Source organism: Syngnathus floridae, chromosome 13 (genome assembly GCF_059516105.1).
Source record: "Syngnathus floridae isolate MCC-2025c chromosome 13, RoL_Sflo_1.0, whole genome shotgun sequence".
Lineage (NCBI taxonomy): Eukaryota > Metazoa > Chordata > Actinopteri > Syngnathiformes > Syngnathidae > Syngnathus > Syngnathus floridae.
The window spans coordinates 3,415,699-3,433,810 of NC_142425.1; the positions used below are offsets into that span (position 1 = coordinate 3,415,699).

At 46.0% G+C, this 18,112-nt stretch overlaps 1 protein-coding gene and 1 long non-coding RNA gene across 2 annotated transcripts; both read right to left on the reverse strand.

Annotated features, from left to right (window-relative positions):
- Nucleotides 1–12,781: 12,781 nt before the first annotated feature.
- Nucleotides 12,782–13,594, reverse strand: LOC148388112 (uncharacterized). The gene is made up of 3 exons (XR_015862332.1): nt 13,470–13,594; nt 13,297–13,396; nt 12,782–13,204 (listed from the first exon to the last, which is right to left on the reverse strand). It is a non-coding gene; the product is annotated as an uncharacterized LOC148388112 (long non-coding RNA).
- Nucleotides 13,595–14,367: 773 nt separating this feature from the next.
- On the reverse strand, nt 14,368–17,729 carry mafaa (MAF bZIP transcription factor Aa). Its single transcript, XM_088393948.1, has one exon. The coding sequence runs from the start codon at nt 16,789–16,791 to the stop codon at nt 15,850–15,852; it is 942 nt and encodes a 313-aa protein (XP_088250074.1). The 5' UTR covers nt 16,792–17,729; the 3' UTR covers nt 14,368–15,849.
- Nucleotides 17,730–18,112: the final 383 nt, after the last annotated feature.

Consider the following 18,112-nt stretch of genomic DNA (forward strand, 5'->3'; position numbering starts at 1 on the left):
GGACACGGATCAGCCGGCGACATCATTAACCACGGCGAGCCTCCCTCAGCTCGCATTTCAGGGATTGCTCGAAGCGAGCGGCAGCTTGCGGTCGAGAGGACAATCGCTTGCGGGGATTCCTTCTTTGGGCCCGAGACGCCGGCCGACAGGAATAGCCCAGGCATGTGTTGGTGTTTTGGTGCTTTTGCAGCTGTGTGGCGTGCGCCATTCACAAAGAGCCATTGGCACTGCTGTGGGTGTGAACACAGGCCACTTGATTGGCCACAATCATGTCAATCAGTTTTGCCACCCAATTTTTTCTTTGTTCAAGCATTGAGCAAATTTTCAGGCCAGCCCTTTGTACATCGTATTTTTCGCACCAAAAGGCGCACTGGATTATAAGGCGCACGCTCGTTGAATATTTTTTCATTTTAGAAATTATTTCATACATAGGGCGCACCGGATTAAAAGGCGCATAAAATAGAAGCTATACTACAACAAACTGAGGTTGACTAGGGTTGCGGTATGCATCCACTACCCAAAATCCAATGAGCCCCCTGTAAACAATCGCGTTTCTCAAACTATCTCCTATATAATGATCGGAACTGACTAAAGTTCGATCTAATACATTCGTACTGCTTACCCATGTTTCCCTTCCATATCGATGCGTAAATTTACTCGAAACATTAACAGAGCAGCCTATTTTGAAATGAAATAGCCTCGTGCGTATAGCAGCTATCATTAGCCACCCGCAAACTCCTATGAGCCTCAGCTCGCAGACTCCCATGAGCCTCAGCAAAGTGTCGTGGCAGCCCCCTGTAAACAATCGCGTTTCTCAAACTATCTCCTATAAAATGGTCGGAACTGACTAAAGTTCGATCTAACACATTGGTACTGCTTACCTATGTTTCCCTTCCATATCGAGCCGTAAATTTACTCGAAACATTAACGGAGCAGCCTATTTTGAAATGAAATCGCCTCGTGCGTATAGCAGCTATCATTATAGCATTAGTCACCCACAAAATCCCATGAGCCTCAGCTCGCAGACTCCCATGAGCCTCAGTAAAGTGTCGTGGCAGCACCCTGTAAACAATCACGTTTCTCAAACTATCTCCCATAAAAGTGATCGGAACCGACTAAAGACTGATTTAACACATTGGTGCTGCTTATTTATGATTCCGTTGGATTTTGCTCCGTAAACGTACTCGAAAACATTAACGAAACAGCCTATTTTGAAATGAAATAGCCTCACGGGTACAACAGTGACGCCCTCTGACCACGGTTGCCGTAATGCTGGGAAGCGATGCGACCTTGTAATATACTAGTCGCACTAAAAAGTACTGAAACATTTTGGCAGAGCGGTGTGTACAACCAGTATGGATCAACAAATTCATCAATTGATCCATATATAAGGCGCTCTGCATTATAAGGCACACTGTGTTTTTTTGGGAGTAAAATTTAAGTGTTTAATTGCGCCTAATAGTGCAGAAAATACGGTAATTGAAAATGTAAGTACAAAGAACAAGCGACCACAACCAAGTGAAACAGGAGGACAGCTTCGACCAAAAGAACAAAATGAAGAATTCAAGAAAAAGTTTAATTCTGTCGCCACAAGGAAACCTTTTATGGAAAATGAGGAGCCTGCTTTGCCTTGTGGAAAAAACTCAGGGCAGTAAATAAGCTGCACCTTGCATTTTGGAAACATCTCCATGAAAGAAACAAGGAGAAGATCTCGGACACCACATTGAAGATGCGCACAAGTTGCGATTCTCTCAGTCAGCAGGTCTGGGCTGCCGGATGGCTGGACTTTGTCGAGCTGTTTTTTTCTCCCTTCGTTAGACTCGTCATTAATGACTAATCTCACGCTCCAACGCAGGACGCAACGTTAACTCTCTTGCACTAATGAGGCCTCGGAAAACGGGCAAATTTACAGTGCACACACACAACACACTCGCAAACAAACAAAAAGGAGGCCGAAAGTCGAGCAGAGAGAAAACATGTGATTTGACCTTCTGTCGAGATGAAACGGACCCAACGTGCGTGATATCATTAGTGAAAAGTCGTCCGAGCGTCAGCGAACGTTGCGGTGTGACGGGCGCAGTCAATGGGAGCCTCTCACGGCGGGCGCGGTGGCGCGCATTCCCGGGACCCGAGCGGCGGCGTTTGTTGAGCGATAGGCAAACGCAGCATTTTGCAAAACAGCACAAAGAAAGCAAACAAGCGTCAGCGCTTTTCGTGACTCGTCCGCTTTGCGGAGGGACGGGCTCGCTCCGACCACCTTAAGAAGCCCAGCGGGCCCACGGACGATGCTGTCGAGTAAAAAACCAACCGTGGCCAGGTTCAAACAAAGCGCTGTTACACACAAACTAATACTCCTCGGGCCAGAATCTTTTTATCATCTTTGTTCGACCCTCTCTTCTCGTCCTCACCACCTGCGTTCTCACAGACACCTTTCATCATGGCCGCCATCAATTCGCCCCTGTTCAGCGATTTCTGCCTTTGATTGCAGCTGATTAGGCGCACACTGTGTTGTTTGCTCAGCCGCTCTTTGTGGACACGCCGATGATGCACTCACCATTGTTTGTGTGTGTCTTAAAGCGGCCCGCTGACGTGAGGTCTGTCCGACCGACCGCTTTCCACCGCAACAAGTGCTCGCATTTGCAATCTGGGGTCCTTCCTGGTGCAAGACTGCACCACTTGCCTTGAGAGCCTAATATTTTTTTGTTTTGTTTTTGGGGGTGAGGGACAACATGAAGTTTTTGGGGGTGTGGGACAACATGAATGAAGCCCAGATGTGCTGCGAGTGATGTTGTTCTCCCGTCCGCACACCCGACGACCTCAGATGCTACTCACCATTAGTTTTTATGAAGTCTAATTCCTGCTTATGCATTCTACCAGATGTGATTAATATTGATCAATTCTCCAGAACGCTGACTCGCACCTCTTTCCAAAGGTCTCAAGATGACATCGAATACGTCTACTTGGCTCGGGGCAACCCGGGCCCAACGCAACACTCCACTTGGGAACATGCCACAGTGCTCACAAGGAAATCAGCTAAAGCGGCTAGCTGGTTTACATTTCCAAACTTTACGCCATGCCGCCCAAAAAAAATGAGGGCTATGATGAATTCAAATCATCCATTGACTTGATACGGCAAGACCTTACCATGTCACGGATCAGAGACAGGACGACCAAGTGCGCACAATCCTTTATTGAAAAGGGGGAAAGGGGAAGTGGAACGCTGGACTTGCGGTCTGGCGTGGCTGAGCAGCAGAGCACAGCGCGTAGTCGTAGTCGTAGTCGGAGGCAGGCAGGTTGTCGAGATAGGCAGCGATCAGGAGCGTGGTCAAAGGACGAGCAAGTAGTCAGGGCAGGCGGCGATCAGGCGTGGTCGGTCAGTTTACGGAAGCAGTTGGCAACAGAGCTCGTTCAGGGGACAAAAAGGCAGTGGTGTCATGGGCAGGGTAAGGAGACGAACTGACAACCATTGGCAGAATGCATAGAGGTTAAGTAGTGGACCTAACGAGCTGTAGCAGGTGCTGGCAATTCCTTGATTGGGGCTTGGCTGGGAGTCCGGTGACGCAGGAACGTGACATACCACACTCTTAGAGCAGCAAGCCACCCTGCTCCAGCTAACGTCTGAACTAACGAAGCTTAAGAAATTATCCAAGGAGAAAGATGAGAAAATCCTGTCGCTTGAACGGAAAGTCGATGCACTGGAGCAGTACTCCCAACAAGAAGACCTCATAATCACTGGTCTTAAAACAGCACACCGCTCCTATGCCAGGGCAGCGGGTCCTCCGGATCCCTCGACAGATGACTCTCCATCGGACGAACTGTCAACGCTTGAAAATCAGGTAGTACAGTTTTTCGAGAGTAAGCATATGGAACTCCAGAAAGGAAACATTGCCGCTTGTCACACACTCCCAAGAAACCGAAAACGACCAAAAGATGCTCCGAAAATTATCATTCGGTTCGTCAATAAGAAACATAAAGTGGATCTTTTGAAGCAAGGGAGGAAACTACAAGGAAGGGGTGTTTACCTAAATGAGCACCTCACTAAGAAGAATGCTGAGATAGCCTGGAACGCACGCAAACTGAAGAAGGAAAACAAGATTCTCGAAACGTGGGTCAGAAACTGCAAAGTATGGATTAAAACGAATGGAGCAACACCAGAAGATGTCAAAACCCTCGTTGTGAGTGAACTGGAGGAACTGAAGATCTATGGCCTGTTAGTGGGGGAACCTAACATCTACAATGGCTGAACTGATGACCATAAACTGGTACCTATGGATCCTTCTGACGAGAATGGTGGATTACAGCGGAGCACAACATGGCAAACAGAAACTGGCGGGGAGGACATCCATCTCAGGTAGACCGTCCCCTTACACCCTTCATGCCATCCAGTGACACTCTCACTAATGCAGGAATTTCTGTCCCACCAAATCTAGACTCTTTATTATTTAATTCATTTCACCTAGAGAATGTTAATGCTGGTATCTATGAGTCCTTCTTGAACCCAGATACTAATTACACTCCCCTAAAATCTGTTGAATTGTCATGTGAATATTTTTCTGAAGATATCTTTAACAAACTGTGCAATACTCCTCCTGGCCACTGCCAAACAAATGTATTCTCCACTGTCCATTTTAATGTACGGAGTATCTCTAAAAATCATGATGGTCTGAAAACCTATTTATCAACCTTAACACATTCCTTTTCAGTAATAGCTCTTACTGAAACCTGGATGGTTGATAATACATCTAGCTACCCTCTCTCTCACTACACTCCTATACACTCCTGTAGACCAAACAAGCAAGGTGGAGGAGTCTCACTGTATGTGATTGATAATTTCAATTTCTCTCCCAGAACGGATCTAAGTGTTAACTTTGATATGACTGTAGCAGAATCTGTGTTTATAGAACTCTCATCTTGCTCACTTATAAACAACAAAAATGTGATAATTGGATGTATATATAGACCACCAGACTCTGATAAAATCACCGTCAATGAAGCCCTTGACTCTACTCTAGAAATCATAAACAAAGAAAACAAATTGTGTGTCCTACTTGGTGACTATAATATTAATTTGCTTGAAACTAAGCAGTCACATACAGCAGACTTCCTTAATACATTATATTCCAGTAACTTTTTCCCTCTTATCAACAAACCCTCCAGGATCACAAGCTCAACGGCCACTCTCATTGACAACATTTTATTTAATTCTCTAGACTACAAAATAACGTCTGGCCTGTTGATCTGTGATGTATCTGATCATCTTCCTGTCTTCCATTTCATCCACAATGATAGTGGTCCAAAAATCAAAGGTCATACTGGTGATCAAATGAAATTCCGCAAATTTACCGAGATAAACATGGTATCTTTTATATCTATCATTAGCTCTGTGTCATGGGATGAGGTTATCCTGTTGCAAGATGTCAACAAAGCCTATCACTCCTTTCTAACAATACTCAAAAATGCATTAGAGTCCTCATTTCCTTTAATATCTAATCGTAAAAATAACTCTAAAGGGAAACCATGGATAACGGATGAACTAAAAAAATCTTCACGTAAAAAAAATAAACTTTATAAAAAATCTATTGCAAATCCCACCCCTATAAATATAGAAACATACAAGAAATATAAAAATAGATTTACAGTATTACTAAGGAAAACCAAACAAACTTACTATGCAGATAAATTTACTCAAGCCTCTGGTGACATCAAAACAACATGGAATCTTATCAACCATTTATTACATCGCAAAAAATCCAAAACATCTACCCCAAGTGAGATGCTGGGGAAAAATGGAGCTCATTCTAACCCAGTAGATATTTCTAATGGTTTCAATGATTTCTTTGTAAATGTTGGCGCTACCTTGGCATCTAGCTTCTCAACCTCTGATACAAGCCCCTGTTGCCTAATTAAAGGGTAGTTTCCTTCACTCTCCATTCATGAGCTTGAAAAACTCGGACCCTGGCCATGAAGCATACTTATTAAGAAAATCATCCATTCAATAATAATCCCACAAACACACATTTTCTCCTTATCTTTAAAATTTGGCATTGTACCCCAACAACTAAAAATTGCTAAAGTCATTCCTATTTTCAAAGCAAATGAATATGGTAATTTTCGGCCTATATCCATTCTTCCATGCTTCTCCAAGATTCTAGAAAAATTGGTTTATTCAAGATTGGCAAAGCACCTAGAAACAAACAATATTCTCTACAAGCATCAATATGGTTTCCACAAAAGGTTTTCTACTGAACATGCACTGCTTCAGCTTGTCAACCATATCTCAACAGCTCTTGACAATAAGAAATTTGCTCTTGGTGTCTTTCTAGATCTAAGTAAAGCATTTGATACTGTCGACCATAAGATCCTTATCGCTAAGCTAGAGAGATATGGAGTGAACGATTCTGCCCTGAAATGGTTCACAAACTCGCCAACAGAGAACAATATGTATATATAAGTGGTTGTTTTTCCAACAGATCTAAAATACTATTTGGGGTCCCGCAGGGCTCAATATTGGGTCCTCTATTATTTTTGGTGTACATAAATGATTTTTCCATGTCTTGTTCAAATTTTCTCCCTTTGTTATTTGCGGACGATACCAACCTCATTGCCACCCACGATGATTTTAATTCCCTCATTGCAAGTGTGAACGCTGAGTTGTACGCTGTTACAAAATGGTTCAAAACAAATGAGTTGGCACTCAAAATAAAAAAATGTAACTTCATGATCTTCTGCAATATAAATAAATCTTACCCCAAAGAACAGACCAAAATTTACATAAACAATAACGAAATCCATCAAGTTACTAGCACCAAATTCCTAGGAGTTATAGTAGACGAACACTTAAATTGGTCTGAACACAATGATTTGGTTTGCAAAAGATCTATGAAAATGCTAGGTATTTTATGAAAAGTTTGTCCCTTGGTCCATCCTTCTGCTCATTTCACTCTGTATTATAGTTTTCTGTTTCCTTTACTCAATTACTGCAACATAGTCTGGGCAGCTAAATATCTAACATACCTCAACAAATTACTCATCATACAAAAGAAGTTCCTAAGAATTATCTCTTTTTCAAATAGATATGAACCATCGACACCACTGGTTAGAAATTATTCACTACTGCCAATTGATAAAGTAAATATTCATCAAACCTGTCTACTCATCCATAAATACATATATAGGAAACACTGTCTTCCAGCCACTTTTCATAATTTCTTCACATTTGCATCAGACTTTCATTCTTATCCAACAAGACAGAGGGAAAATCTTCACCCACCTTTCTGTCGAACATCACGCCATCAATATAATATCCACTTTAGAGGGCCCTCACTTTGGAATAAGCTACCAATTCATATCCGATCCATATCTTCACAGGCTGCTTTTAGAAAGCACCTGAAACACCACCTTCTCCACTCATGATCCTACCAGTCCATAATTACTCCACTGCACTCAGCTGATCCATACTAAGAACATCAACTTAAACCAGAATTTATACTCTGATTCTTCCTTGTTTTGTTATTTTCTGTTTACAGTTCTGCTCCCTTTTAGCTATTCCTATCTGGTGTCTCTTTGATTGCTTCAACATCGCTAAGTGTCTATTTTGTTTCGCTTGTTTCTTATTTTGTGTAATGTATCTGTTTATGTATGTATACATACACACTCGTATACATGCATATATAAATATGACGAATTAATATTTAGCTTGTTATGCTTTTGTTTATTTACTTATATTTTTTTAAACACTTGAATAACATTTGACTACACAGCACTTTGTTTGTTTTGCACTTTGTTTGTATATATATAACAGGAGTGGAGCTCCTTACAAGCCCTAGGCTTTGTCTCCCTCCTTGCACTGTTATTGCTATAATAATATGTGCTAAACAATAAACCTAAACCTAACCTCACTGACTGACCATTGGACAAAAAGGAAAAAAAGACCCAAGTGGTTTATGACCCTTAAACACTGTGTGGTGGACTCTGGCCAGCACATGATCTTCACACACACGCACACACACACACATGCAAGCAGACACGACACATTTTAATATAGCTTCAAAACTGCTAGCGTTCTCTGTGTATGCTAAGAAGCTTGTAAATATTTTAGTTACAGGTCCCAAAGTGTTTGGTGACTTTTCAATGAGTGTCCACCTGTCAGTCATAGGTAGCATGTTGATGTAAGGCCGTCTTCAATAATTCAGCAAAATGGAAGATGGAAGAAGCCGCATTAGTCGGCCGCTCGAGTCAGTCACAGGACGCTGCCTTGCATTTCATTCCAAAGACTTTTTAGATTCCTTCGCAGCTTCCGCAAAGTGCCAAGATCGTTTTCTTTCTTCCTCGGTCTTGTGGGTTGCTTTTTGTGAAAAGGGAGCAACATGAGTTTGGATTACTGTTGCTTTGCCGCTTGGCAGTTTCGGCAGTTTTGTGACCTCGTGGAACGCTCACAGGTCTTTGGATTGCAAAAAAGAAAATCACACGCGCTGGTCATTTTGTGGTTTGCACCAAACCTATTGCTTTTCGGTCTTTTATGCATGCATTGAAAAATGAAGATATTTTTCCCATCTTAAAATGGCATCTGGTTAGGAAAATGTTCCCCCCAATTGTGGCAATGATGTTGCCTACGCCTCGTGCTCGCTTGAATGGCGCCCCGTGTGAGGCCCCTTGATGCGGCCTGAAGAAAAAATATTGATCCACAGTGACAGGAAGCGTGAGATAAAATTCAAAGGGCAACTCCACCAGGGGGCACAAATTCTCCAGCCAGACAGCAATGATTGACTCGGAGCATTCGGAGTGTACCTTTTCCAAGAGTGTCCCTCCTGGCTCGCTGTACTGCCAGCAACCGCAGAGCAGAGGAATAAACGACACCACTTGCAATTGCAAATACCGTATTTGCCGGTGTATTAGTCGACCTTTTTCGATCCAAAATCGACCGAAAAAAATCGACCTCGACTTATACACCGAGTAATAAAATTTAACTTCGTATTCATCGCTTCAAATGTGATGGTAACCAAGGCCGTTTCTCATGCATCTCATTGTGCGTGGGTGTGCGTCCGTCAGGCTCATCAAACAGCAAGAAACTGAATCATTATAAAGCGTTCTTCGCATTAACACGCATCCTCAGCAACTATTTCAAATTATCTCACCTCAATAACGGACATCGAAATCCAGGCAGCGACGATGACTGCTAGGGGGAAGTACTGGGTATTGAGCGAACGTGCGAGTCATCGCACGTCAAGCAACGACAATAACTACCGGTACGTAAACATTCAATCGCCATGTCTAAATGAATGTCGTTGGCACTTAGAAAATATTCGCCAAACTTGGCCAGACTTCCAGGGGAAAAGGCCGAATTTTCACTTGTTTTGGCCGACCGGAGGAACCAGCCGAGGCGGACACTTTACGGCGGTTGAGTCGTTGGCACTTAGAAAATATTCGCCAAACTTGGTCGGACTTCCAGGGGAAGAGGCCGACTTTTCACTTGTGGTGGCCGATACGGGGAACCAGCCGAGGCGGACACTTTACGGCGGTTGAGTCGTTCGCACTTTGAAAATATTTGCCAAACTTGGCCGGACTTCCAGGGGAAGAGGCCGAATTTTCACTTGTGGTGGCCGACATGGGGAACCAGCTGAGGCGGACACTTTACAGCGGTTGAGTCGTTGGCACTTAGAAAATATTCGCCAAACTTGGCCGGACTTCCAGGGGAAGAGGCCGAATTTTCACTTGTGGTGGCCGACATGGGGAACCAGCCGAGGCGGACACTTTACGGCGGTTGAGTCGTTGGCACTTAGAAAATATTCGCCAAACTTGGCCGGACTTCCAGGGGAAGAGGCCGAATTTTCACTTCTTCTGGCCGACATGGGGAACCAGCCGAGGCGAACTCTTTATGGCGCAAGAGCCGTTAGCACTTAGAAAATATTCGCCAAACGCTCTCGATGGGACAGAAGACGACCTTATCTGGGAAGAGGAGGAGGAAACTGAGGATAGAGAAGACCAAGAAGATGCCCTTTATGACGACAAACTAAACGAAAACGAATGGAACGAGCTTTTCGGAAATAGCGACGATGAAAACAAATTTTGAACTCTATGTACCGGCAATCACTTTATAATTATAATTTGTTGTTTCTTAACTAAAAATAAACCAGTTTCTAAGAGTGTTCATTGTTGTTAGTCTCTCTCGGCGCGTAATATCACAGGGTCATGAAGTAAATAATATTTAAAATGGCGTATAGATCGCTCGCTACAAACTCACGAATTTGAACATATTTCGTCAATAAATTTCGCATATTTCTGATTGAATTTTGAAGTTTAATATAATGCAACAATTGAGCTCGACTTATACAAAGGATATATCATAAAATCGTAAATTTCCGTGGAATTTTAGGGGGTCGACTTATACACCAAGTCGACTTATACACCGGCAAATACGGTACATATTTTACATAATGCATTTTTGGACAGGGGGGGGGCTTTCCTGTACACCCACCGTCCCCCCATTCACCCACGCGCACACTGCACACATAATAAATATTGAATCTCCGATGCTGTATCAGATGCGAGCGCTCCGCTATAGCCCAAAGACCGAAGCGAACGACGAGGACCATTCATTTGTTTCTCTGCAAAGTGCGAAAAGACGCTGCCCTTGGTTCTGAACCCATTATTACTTAGGTCTAAACGACATCATTGATAAGGTTCCTCAGCGACCTTTCACCAATACAGTCTGCTTGCTCAAGGGCAAATGAGTCCCGGAAGATGAAAGTGAATGTCAAAAAAGCAGCGGGCCCAGACGGGGACCCGTTAAACGCTTTTTAACCAGGTCCAGGTCCCAGGGTGCGGGAGATCTGCCATGCCTCAACACCATCATGTCCAATATTTGAAAGCAAATGTTGCTCTCTGAACAATAAAGGTCATGCAAATTTAATAGAAGAAAGAGGGCCGCCAAGTGAGTGGCCGGCCGGCAGAGGATAACTTATTCATGGGGCCTCCCTGACCCGACACTTCTGGGAGGCCCGACAGCTTGCCGTGCCGCGGCGTACCGATTGCGTGCAAGCGGCGCCGCGCTCAAGTGCCCGTCTGCTCTGAAGAGAATCACAGGTGCCGCTGGCAGCGGAGGAACGAGATCTCAAACTCAAGCCACACAACACCTTTGCCCACCGCATAGTCAAACATCATGCATATGAGGAGATATCATTCGAAATAATAAATGCAGTAGAAAAAAAATTGAGGATGCGAGCCAAAGTTGGTCTCGGAACGGGAGGATCAATGCAGCCGCATAAGCGTAAGCACCCAGCACTAAATGTACTGCAAGGTATTTTGAAAAGACGCCTTCAAAAAGACATGCGGACTGCTTTAATACCAAGAAAAATACATTAGGAAGAGCGCTACTTTTAGCACAAAAGCGGGAAAGAATGCGAGTGTTGGCCCCAAACTGCCAACACGTCTCACCGCAAATGAAAAGGCAGCGACGTGTTCGACAAGCGGCTCCTCTCTTCCATCAACTTTGCTCGACTTTGTTCCTTTTCCACCTCGTCTTCGTGGTCTTGTCACCAAATGAGGGCGGCCATGACAGTTCCAGAACGGCAAGAGCTGAGTCGGCACTCTTCCTCCACAAGCGTGTCTTTATGTTCTTTGTCTCCGTTTAGCTGCGCCATCAAACGGGACAAATAAGGACACACGCCGCCCGCTTGAAGTTAAAACCGAGCGGGAGAACGTTACGTGGCTGCTTCGTCTTACTTTGTCACAAACGGGGATGAAAAATAGATACTTAATTGTCGCGTTGAGTCAGTGAAACCTTTGGGAGTGAGTCACATGCCAAAAGCAATTGCGGGGACCCCGTTTGATGTCAACTAACTTATCTACGGGCACAAGACACCTCTGGGTTCGGGTCTTCGGCTCAGTGACACGCGTGGTCACTTTGGCTTTGCGTGTTGCACACTTGGCATTTTGCAGGCACAGACAGCCGCGGGAGCACCAGCGGCGCCACTCCACTGTCATGTCTCAGAGTCTTTTTGCCACCCGAGTGCCACTGCGAGAGTCCGGTGTAGTCGCTGCTCACGTCTCAGCTCATCCAAAGCTTCCACTTTGTCAGACATCAGAGTGAGCTTTTCGGCTTGCGTTGCGTGTGTTTCCTGTCTGCATAGAGAAAAACTGCTGCTCCGTGCAGGACCCAAACTTGCTGCACCGCGACAAAAGAGCAAAGCCACAACGAGGAACATTGCCACAATCCAAACCACCGAAGCTCGACATGTTTTAAGCACATTCACTGTCCTGAACATGGTCGTCCACATTTCAAAAGCTTAACCTTCAAATTCAAATCGTGTTTGCATGCGTCCAGAGAATATTTGTCAGTTCATACGGATGAACATTTGCCTCTGATGTTGGATAAGAGGCTGACGGATGTTCCCCAATTTTAAATGTTTGCCGTATTTGAGGTAAGGGCTTCGTTTGTTTTTGCGCCAGGTGGGGATGCCATCACGCTGCAACACAAAGGCGCATTCTCTGACTGGGTCATGAAATTAGGACTACGACTGCAGCTGTCGCTTCTGGTCTTTTGTTAATGCATTGTTAGTGGAAAGTAGTTTATTTCCACTTGCACTACAAAACTGACGCACACCCACCCACCCACACACACACACACCGCCTTTGTTGTCAGTGCTCAGCATATCATCTTTCTCCTTTTTGTTTGTTTGCCTCTTTGCTTTGTTTGCTATTGCACTCACCTTTCAGAAATGGAGGGCCGCTCTTTTGATTTATTGATTTATTTCTTTATTTATTACTATTTTTTGCTGCTTTGGGCAAATTTCCCCTGTGATAGCATATTTGAATTTGCCTACTCAGCACGCGACGTCAGCGCGCGTGTGTGCGCGGGCACGTGCATGTCTGATTGCGCGTGACAGTATACATGGCGTCAGTGAGAGGCGAGCATGCGCCGCGGGGTCGCGGCAGCTAAACACCTGTGCCAAATTGCTTTTCTGGGAGTATCGGGCGCCGAGCGAAACCCCCATCCAATCGGGTCTTTTTGCACTACAGAGCTTTCTGGCCCCGCCCGGGTCACTAACTCAATCATCGGAGGTAATTAGGAACACCCCGTGAGCATTAACAGCAAGCAGGCGATTCATCAAAAACGTCAATGAGGTTTTGGAGCGGTTTGCACAGCCCAACACGTCCCCGTTCGCTCGTGCGACTGCGGAAGTTTGCCACCAATTCTTTGGATCATCTGAGGTCAGAATGGAGCTTGGTGTCAGTGAAGCAAAAATAAAATATCAGAAAGAAAGACAGATTTTCTTTTATTTTTTCATTTTGGCCAACCTGTTGCTGAAAGAGCGAGCGTGACATTTCCTCTCGACGACGTAGATCTCACAAAAAAGTTGAAAAGTTGATGACCAGCTAAGTAAATGCTAATGTGTGTCTGAAAAAGGATATAATGTCAAGCTCGATTCATGAATCCATCCGTTTGCAGCAATGAAAGAAAAGTCACCAACATGCCAGCCTTGAACGTGTCTGTCATTCTTGCAGCTCCGCCTGCATGCAGTGCGGCCGAACCTGTTGACGAGCGAGCGGCAGAGCCTTTGCTCTCTCGAGTGCAGCTGCATGCGCGCGCTGTCTGATTTATGACGACGTGCCACAAACACGCGCTCACACCATCTCGCGCGTTTAGAGTTTGTCAGCATACAATAAAAGGCAAATTAAGCATACAAGTATTGCCTTGGACGCGCTGATGGCTGTCACACCTCTCAACATTTGGAAGAAGTCAGCAGAAAGCCTGGCAGTGAGTGAAATGAATAAATTGACAGGCGCCAACGATGGCAAGTGAAAATGGAACCGGAGTCAGAATTATTTCAAAAAAGGGTTTTGCAAATCAGCACTTGATGTTGGGGACATTTAGAAGATAATCATCACCAGCACTTGATTTTATTGTGTTTCTTTTGAATATATAAATTGCACACAATATGAAAATCTGTGGCAATAAAAGAGGTAAGTGGAGTTGACATTCACCTGAAAAATGACAAGGGAAATTCAATTTTAAGGGTGAAAAAGTAGATATTGACACAATTGTTGTTGTTCGTATTTACTCGTACGAAATACGAATTATACACAAAAAAATCAAATATACGCGGAGGCGTGCGTGCGCGTGCGTCACTTGTCCGGCTCGTCAAAACTCCAAAGATGGAAATGATGAGGTGCACACGGGCCGTAGCCGACAGCGGCCTTGAGTCGTGCGGGCAGCAGTATAAACGTTGTTTTTCCTCCTACGGGGGAGAGGAATTAAATAAGGAGCAATAACATTGCGCCGAGAGACAACTGAAAAGCAACATTTGTTTTTTATTTTCGATTTCATCATCAAACCATGTTCCATAAAATTAATAAACGAGACTCGCAATCATAATCAAATGTTGGCGGGTTCAAAATGTCCTCGGACATCCGCCGCGCAGCGCAGCGCAATACCACGCAACTCATTTAAAAATGTAGTAAAAAAATGTCTGAAATAAAATTCAAATTTAATAGCTGAAAGCGGGCAAAAATAACAAGTCGTCATGTTTTCTGCAAGAAGGAGGACAACAGCAGCGGGACATGCAGAATTAGAACACGTCTTTTTATTAAACATTATTAAAACAAGATTCCCAACAACGATGTTGCCTTTTCACTTGTCGACAGGATAGGACACGTTTATTGAATAAATATAGAAACTATTTACAGATATACATCAACAGCAGTGCAAGTGCACGCGCAACTTCCAAATGTTTTGTTAGCCAACTAAATTTAGAAGGGACAAATTTAAATTCATCTGGAAAATGTGAATTCTAAAATAACCTCAGTTGATTTGGGGCTTTCCTTTTGGATGTTTCGCTCCATTTTGCAACATCAAGCCTGCGCTGCACAATATTGCACACTTGAAAGACAATTTGTTGGCTTACTCCGACGCGAGTCAAAGTCCAAGCTGGCCAAAAAGAAAGAGAAAAGTCCTTTCAAGCATACTCCGATGAGCGGATGCGACATCTTATGAATGCAACCAGGCTGCACTTTTTTTCGTTTGCAAAAAAATAAATAATTTGAATCGTAAATTGATTGATGCATAGTTTTAGCAGCGAATTTCATCACAAATATACCTTCAGAAATGAAAATAAATATTTTAGGGATCAGACGTTTTACGACCGAGAAAAACATGAACTTTGCCTCGAAAAATGATCAGTGCAGATGACGCATCCAAGCAACAAACGCAATTTCTTTTTCCTTCTTTTTTTTCCTTTTTGTTAAAAAGGGCGCATGTAAAATAAACACGTTGCCGTTTTCTCTACATTTATGTACACTTGGAAATAAATACAGTCTAAAATCTGGCTCAGCAAATGTCTTTAGAAAAATTGATTGAAAATATCCGCATCCATATTTTTGTCGCAATTTGCAGTTTGTGTTGCATTTTAGTTCTTGCGGCCCTCGCGTTTTTTAGGTGATGCGGTGGCTTCTTGCAGGCCTGACGCATGAAGGGAGGAAGAGGAGGAGGAACGTCGAAGCGGCATGCTGTCCATACACACGAGTGAGGCGACCATACATGTCCTGCATGCTGGGTTGCGATGGGAGCAATTGCACTTGCGAGACCGAAATGAGTCTCGAATGAGCTTTTGTTTTTCTTTCAAAATGTCAAGTAAGACTTGTCGAGCAGCGTGGGCGCGATTTCCGCATCTGCGCGCCCGCGTCACTGTTACACGATCCGCTCGAGTTTTAAGACTCAAATTGCGCTCGGGGATTATCGGGAGTGCATCTAATGCTACTTGCGGCGTTTGTCAACCTGTAAACAAAATCAAATGATGACTCGAAAGAGATTTGACAGCAAGCGAGAGTGTCTTGACGTGGGCGACTGCGGCCTCACATGAAGAAGTCGGCCTGCTTCCCGGAGGGGTTGGGGGGTCCGGGAGCGGCCGCACTAAAGGTCCGGCTGGCCAGCTTCTCGTACTTCTCCTTATAAAGGTCCCGCTCCTTAGCCAGGCGCGCCACGTCCTGCTTGAGCTGCTCCACCTGGTTCTGCAGCGTGCACTTCTCCGTCTCCAGCATGTGCCGCTGCTGCACGCGCTTGAAGCGGCACGACTGCGCATAGCCGCGGTTCTTCAGCGTGCGCCTCTTTTGCTTGAGGCGGATCACCTCCTCCTTGCTGAAGCCGCGCAGCTGCCGGTTGAGCTCGCGCACGGTCATGCTGACCAGCTGCTCGTCGGAGAAGCGCTCCTCCAGGCGCACGTGGTGGTGATGGTGGTGGTGGTGGGCCTGGTGGTGGTGGTGGTGTGCCGCCGAGGCCGCCGATAGGTCTTCCCCGGCGTACTGTTGGGCGCGGAAGCCCTCGTAGGCCTGGTGATGGTGGTGGTGGTGGTGGTGTGCGTTGCCGATGAGAGCCTCCACCGCGTCCTCCGGGGTCAAGTTGAGCGCCTCGGGATTGATGTGGTGCTGGTAGCTGGGGATCCAGTACAGGTCCTCCAGCTGAGGCTTTCCCGCGTTGCTGTGATTATTGCCGCCGCCCCCGCTGCCGCTGCTGTTGCTGCCGCCGCCGGTGCCGGTGCTGGCTGCCCCGCTGGAGAGGCTCTGGTTGGGCTGCACGCCGGGACTCGGGGCGCAAAAGCTGGGCGAGGAAGGCACTGACGAGCAGGGCGTGCTGATAGGCGTGGAGGAGAGCGAGCCCGACGGCAGGCGGTGGCAGTAGCGCTCTGCTTCCGGGGGCTCCTTCTTCACCTCGAACTTCATCAAGTCAAAGTCATTGACGTACTCGATGGCCAGCGGGCTGTTGGGCAGCTCTGCGCTCATGGCGAGATCGGTGGCCATGTCAGTCCATGCGACGGCACCCGCCCTCACAGCCAAAGCCACACTGGGCAGCCCTCTCGGATGCAGATTGGCTGGCTACACGAGAAATTAAGACGCCGGAGCGGGCAGGCGTTTGGGCGGTTGTGCGGCCTATATATAGCCCGCAGGGGAGGCTAGCGAGCTCGGTCGGGGGTGTGCACACGCTCGGTGTGCTGCGCCGAGCCGCTCCTGCAGCGGGCCCGCCGACAGGGGGAGGGGGGTGGTCTTGCGAGAGAAACTTCTTGAGGCTGTTCGTCCTTCGTCCAACTTCTATATATAGCGGCCCCAATATACGTCTGCATGTAAATGAACTTGTCCACCTGCCAGTTCGCGTTTGCTCGCTCTTCTTGTTGACAACTTATCCCGGGTCAAATGCACACTTTAATACTAGGAGCCCCCCGGTGGCTGAAACCCGAAGCCGGCAACCCGCCTTGTCCTTGCTTCACCTCGGCAGCCCGATTCGCACGCACCCAGTCTTTCGCAGATAGATATCCTTCTTCGCCGAAGTCCTTGTCAGCGTGGTTCGCGGAATGGAACTTTGGAACAGTCAAATCATCGCATGCACGGGCTGCGCGTCAAGGTGCGCCCGAAAGTCCGCACCGTGCATGCGGAAGTGCTCAAAGTCTGCAACTTCCATCTGATGTTCAGCGGACTTTTCATGGGACGGGACGGCATGCAGCGGCTGTCCCGTCTTGCGACTCGCACGCACGGAGCCTTCTACTTACAGGTTCGGTCCCTGCACCGCGCGGTGATCTGACGAGGAGACTGAGAGCGGGCCGTGACGAATTCCACTTTGTTTTGTTTGTGCCGAGCGCTCCTTAAATCGGTCGCGTTTTCCTTTTTCTGCACCGTGCCACCACGCACTGACACTGAGGCGCTGGAAGGCAACGTGCACTTATAAAGACGACGTAGTCCTCCCCCACGCGCGAGAGGTGCATGTGACGGGCCAATGGGAGGGGAGCGCGCATCGTTCACTTGCACTGGCCTATAGTGAAGCAGTCAAACCGACCGAGGCGAGCGCAACCGAACAGAGCCGAGAGAGGGGCCGAACAGGTGCCCCCCCCAACTATAAGCGAGCAGGTGCAACTGCATGCGCGGCAGGCCCAAAGTTCTAAACGCAAGCCATAAACACTAACACGGAAGAAGCATAACAAATATGATTTAATTCGACAAAATGTGATAATCATCTGAAAGCTCAATTACCCATTTTTCATCAGCAAAACAGCGCCATACACTCACGGTTCTGATTTGAATCAAGAGTCGTGTATGGTTGCTGCGTATAGCCAAACATCGTGAGAACATC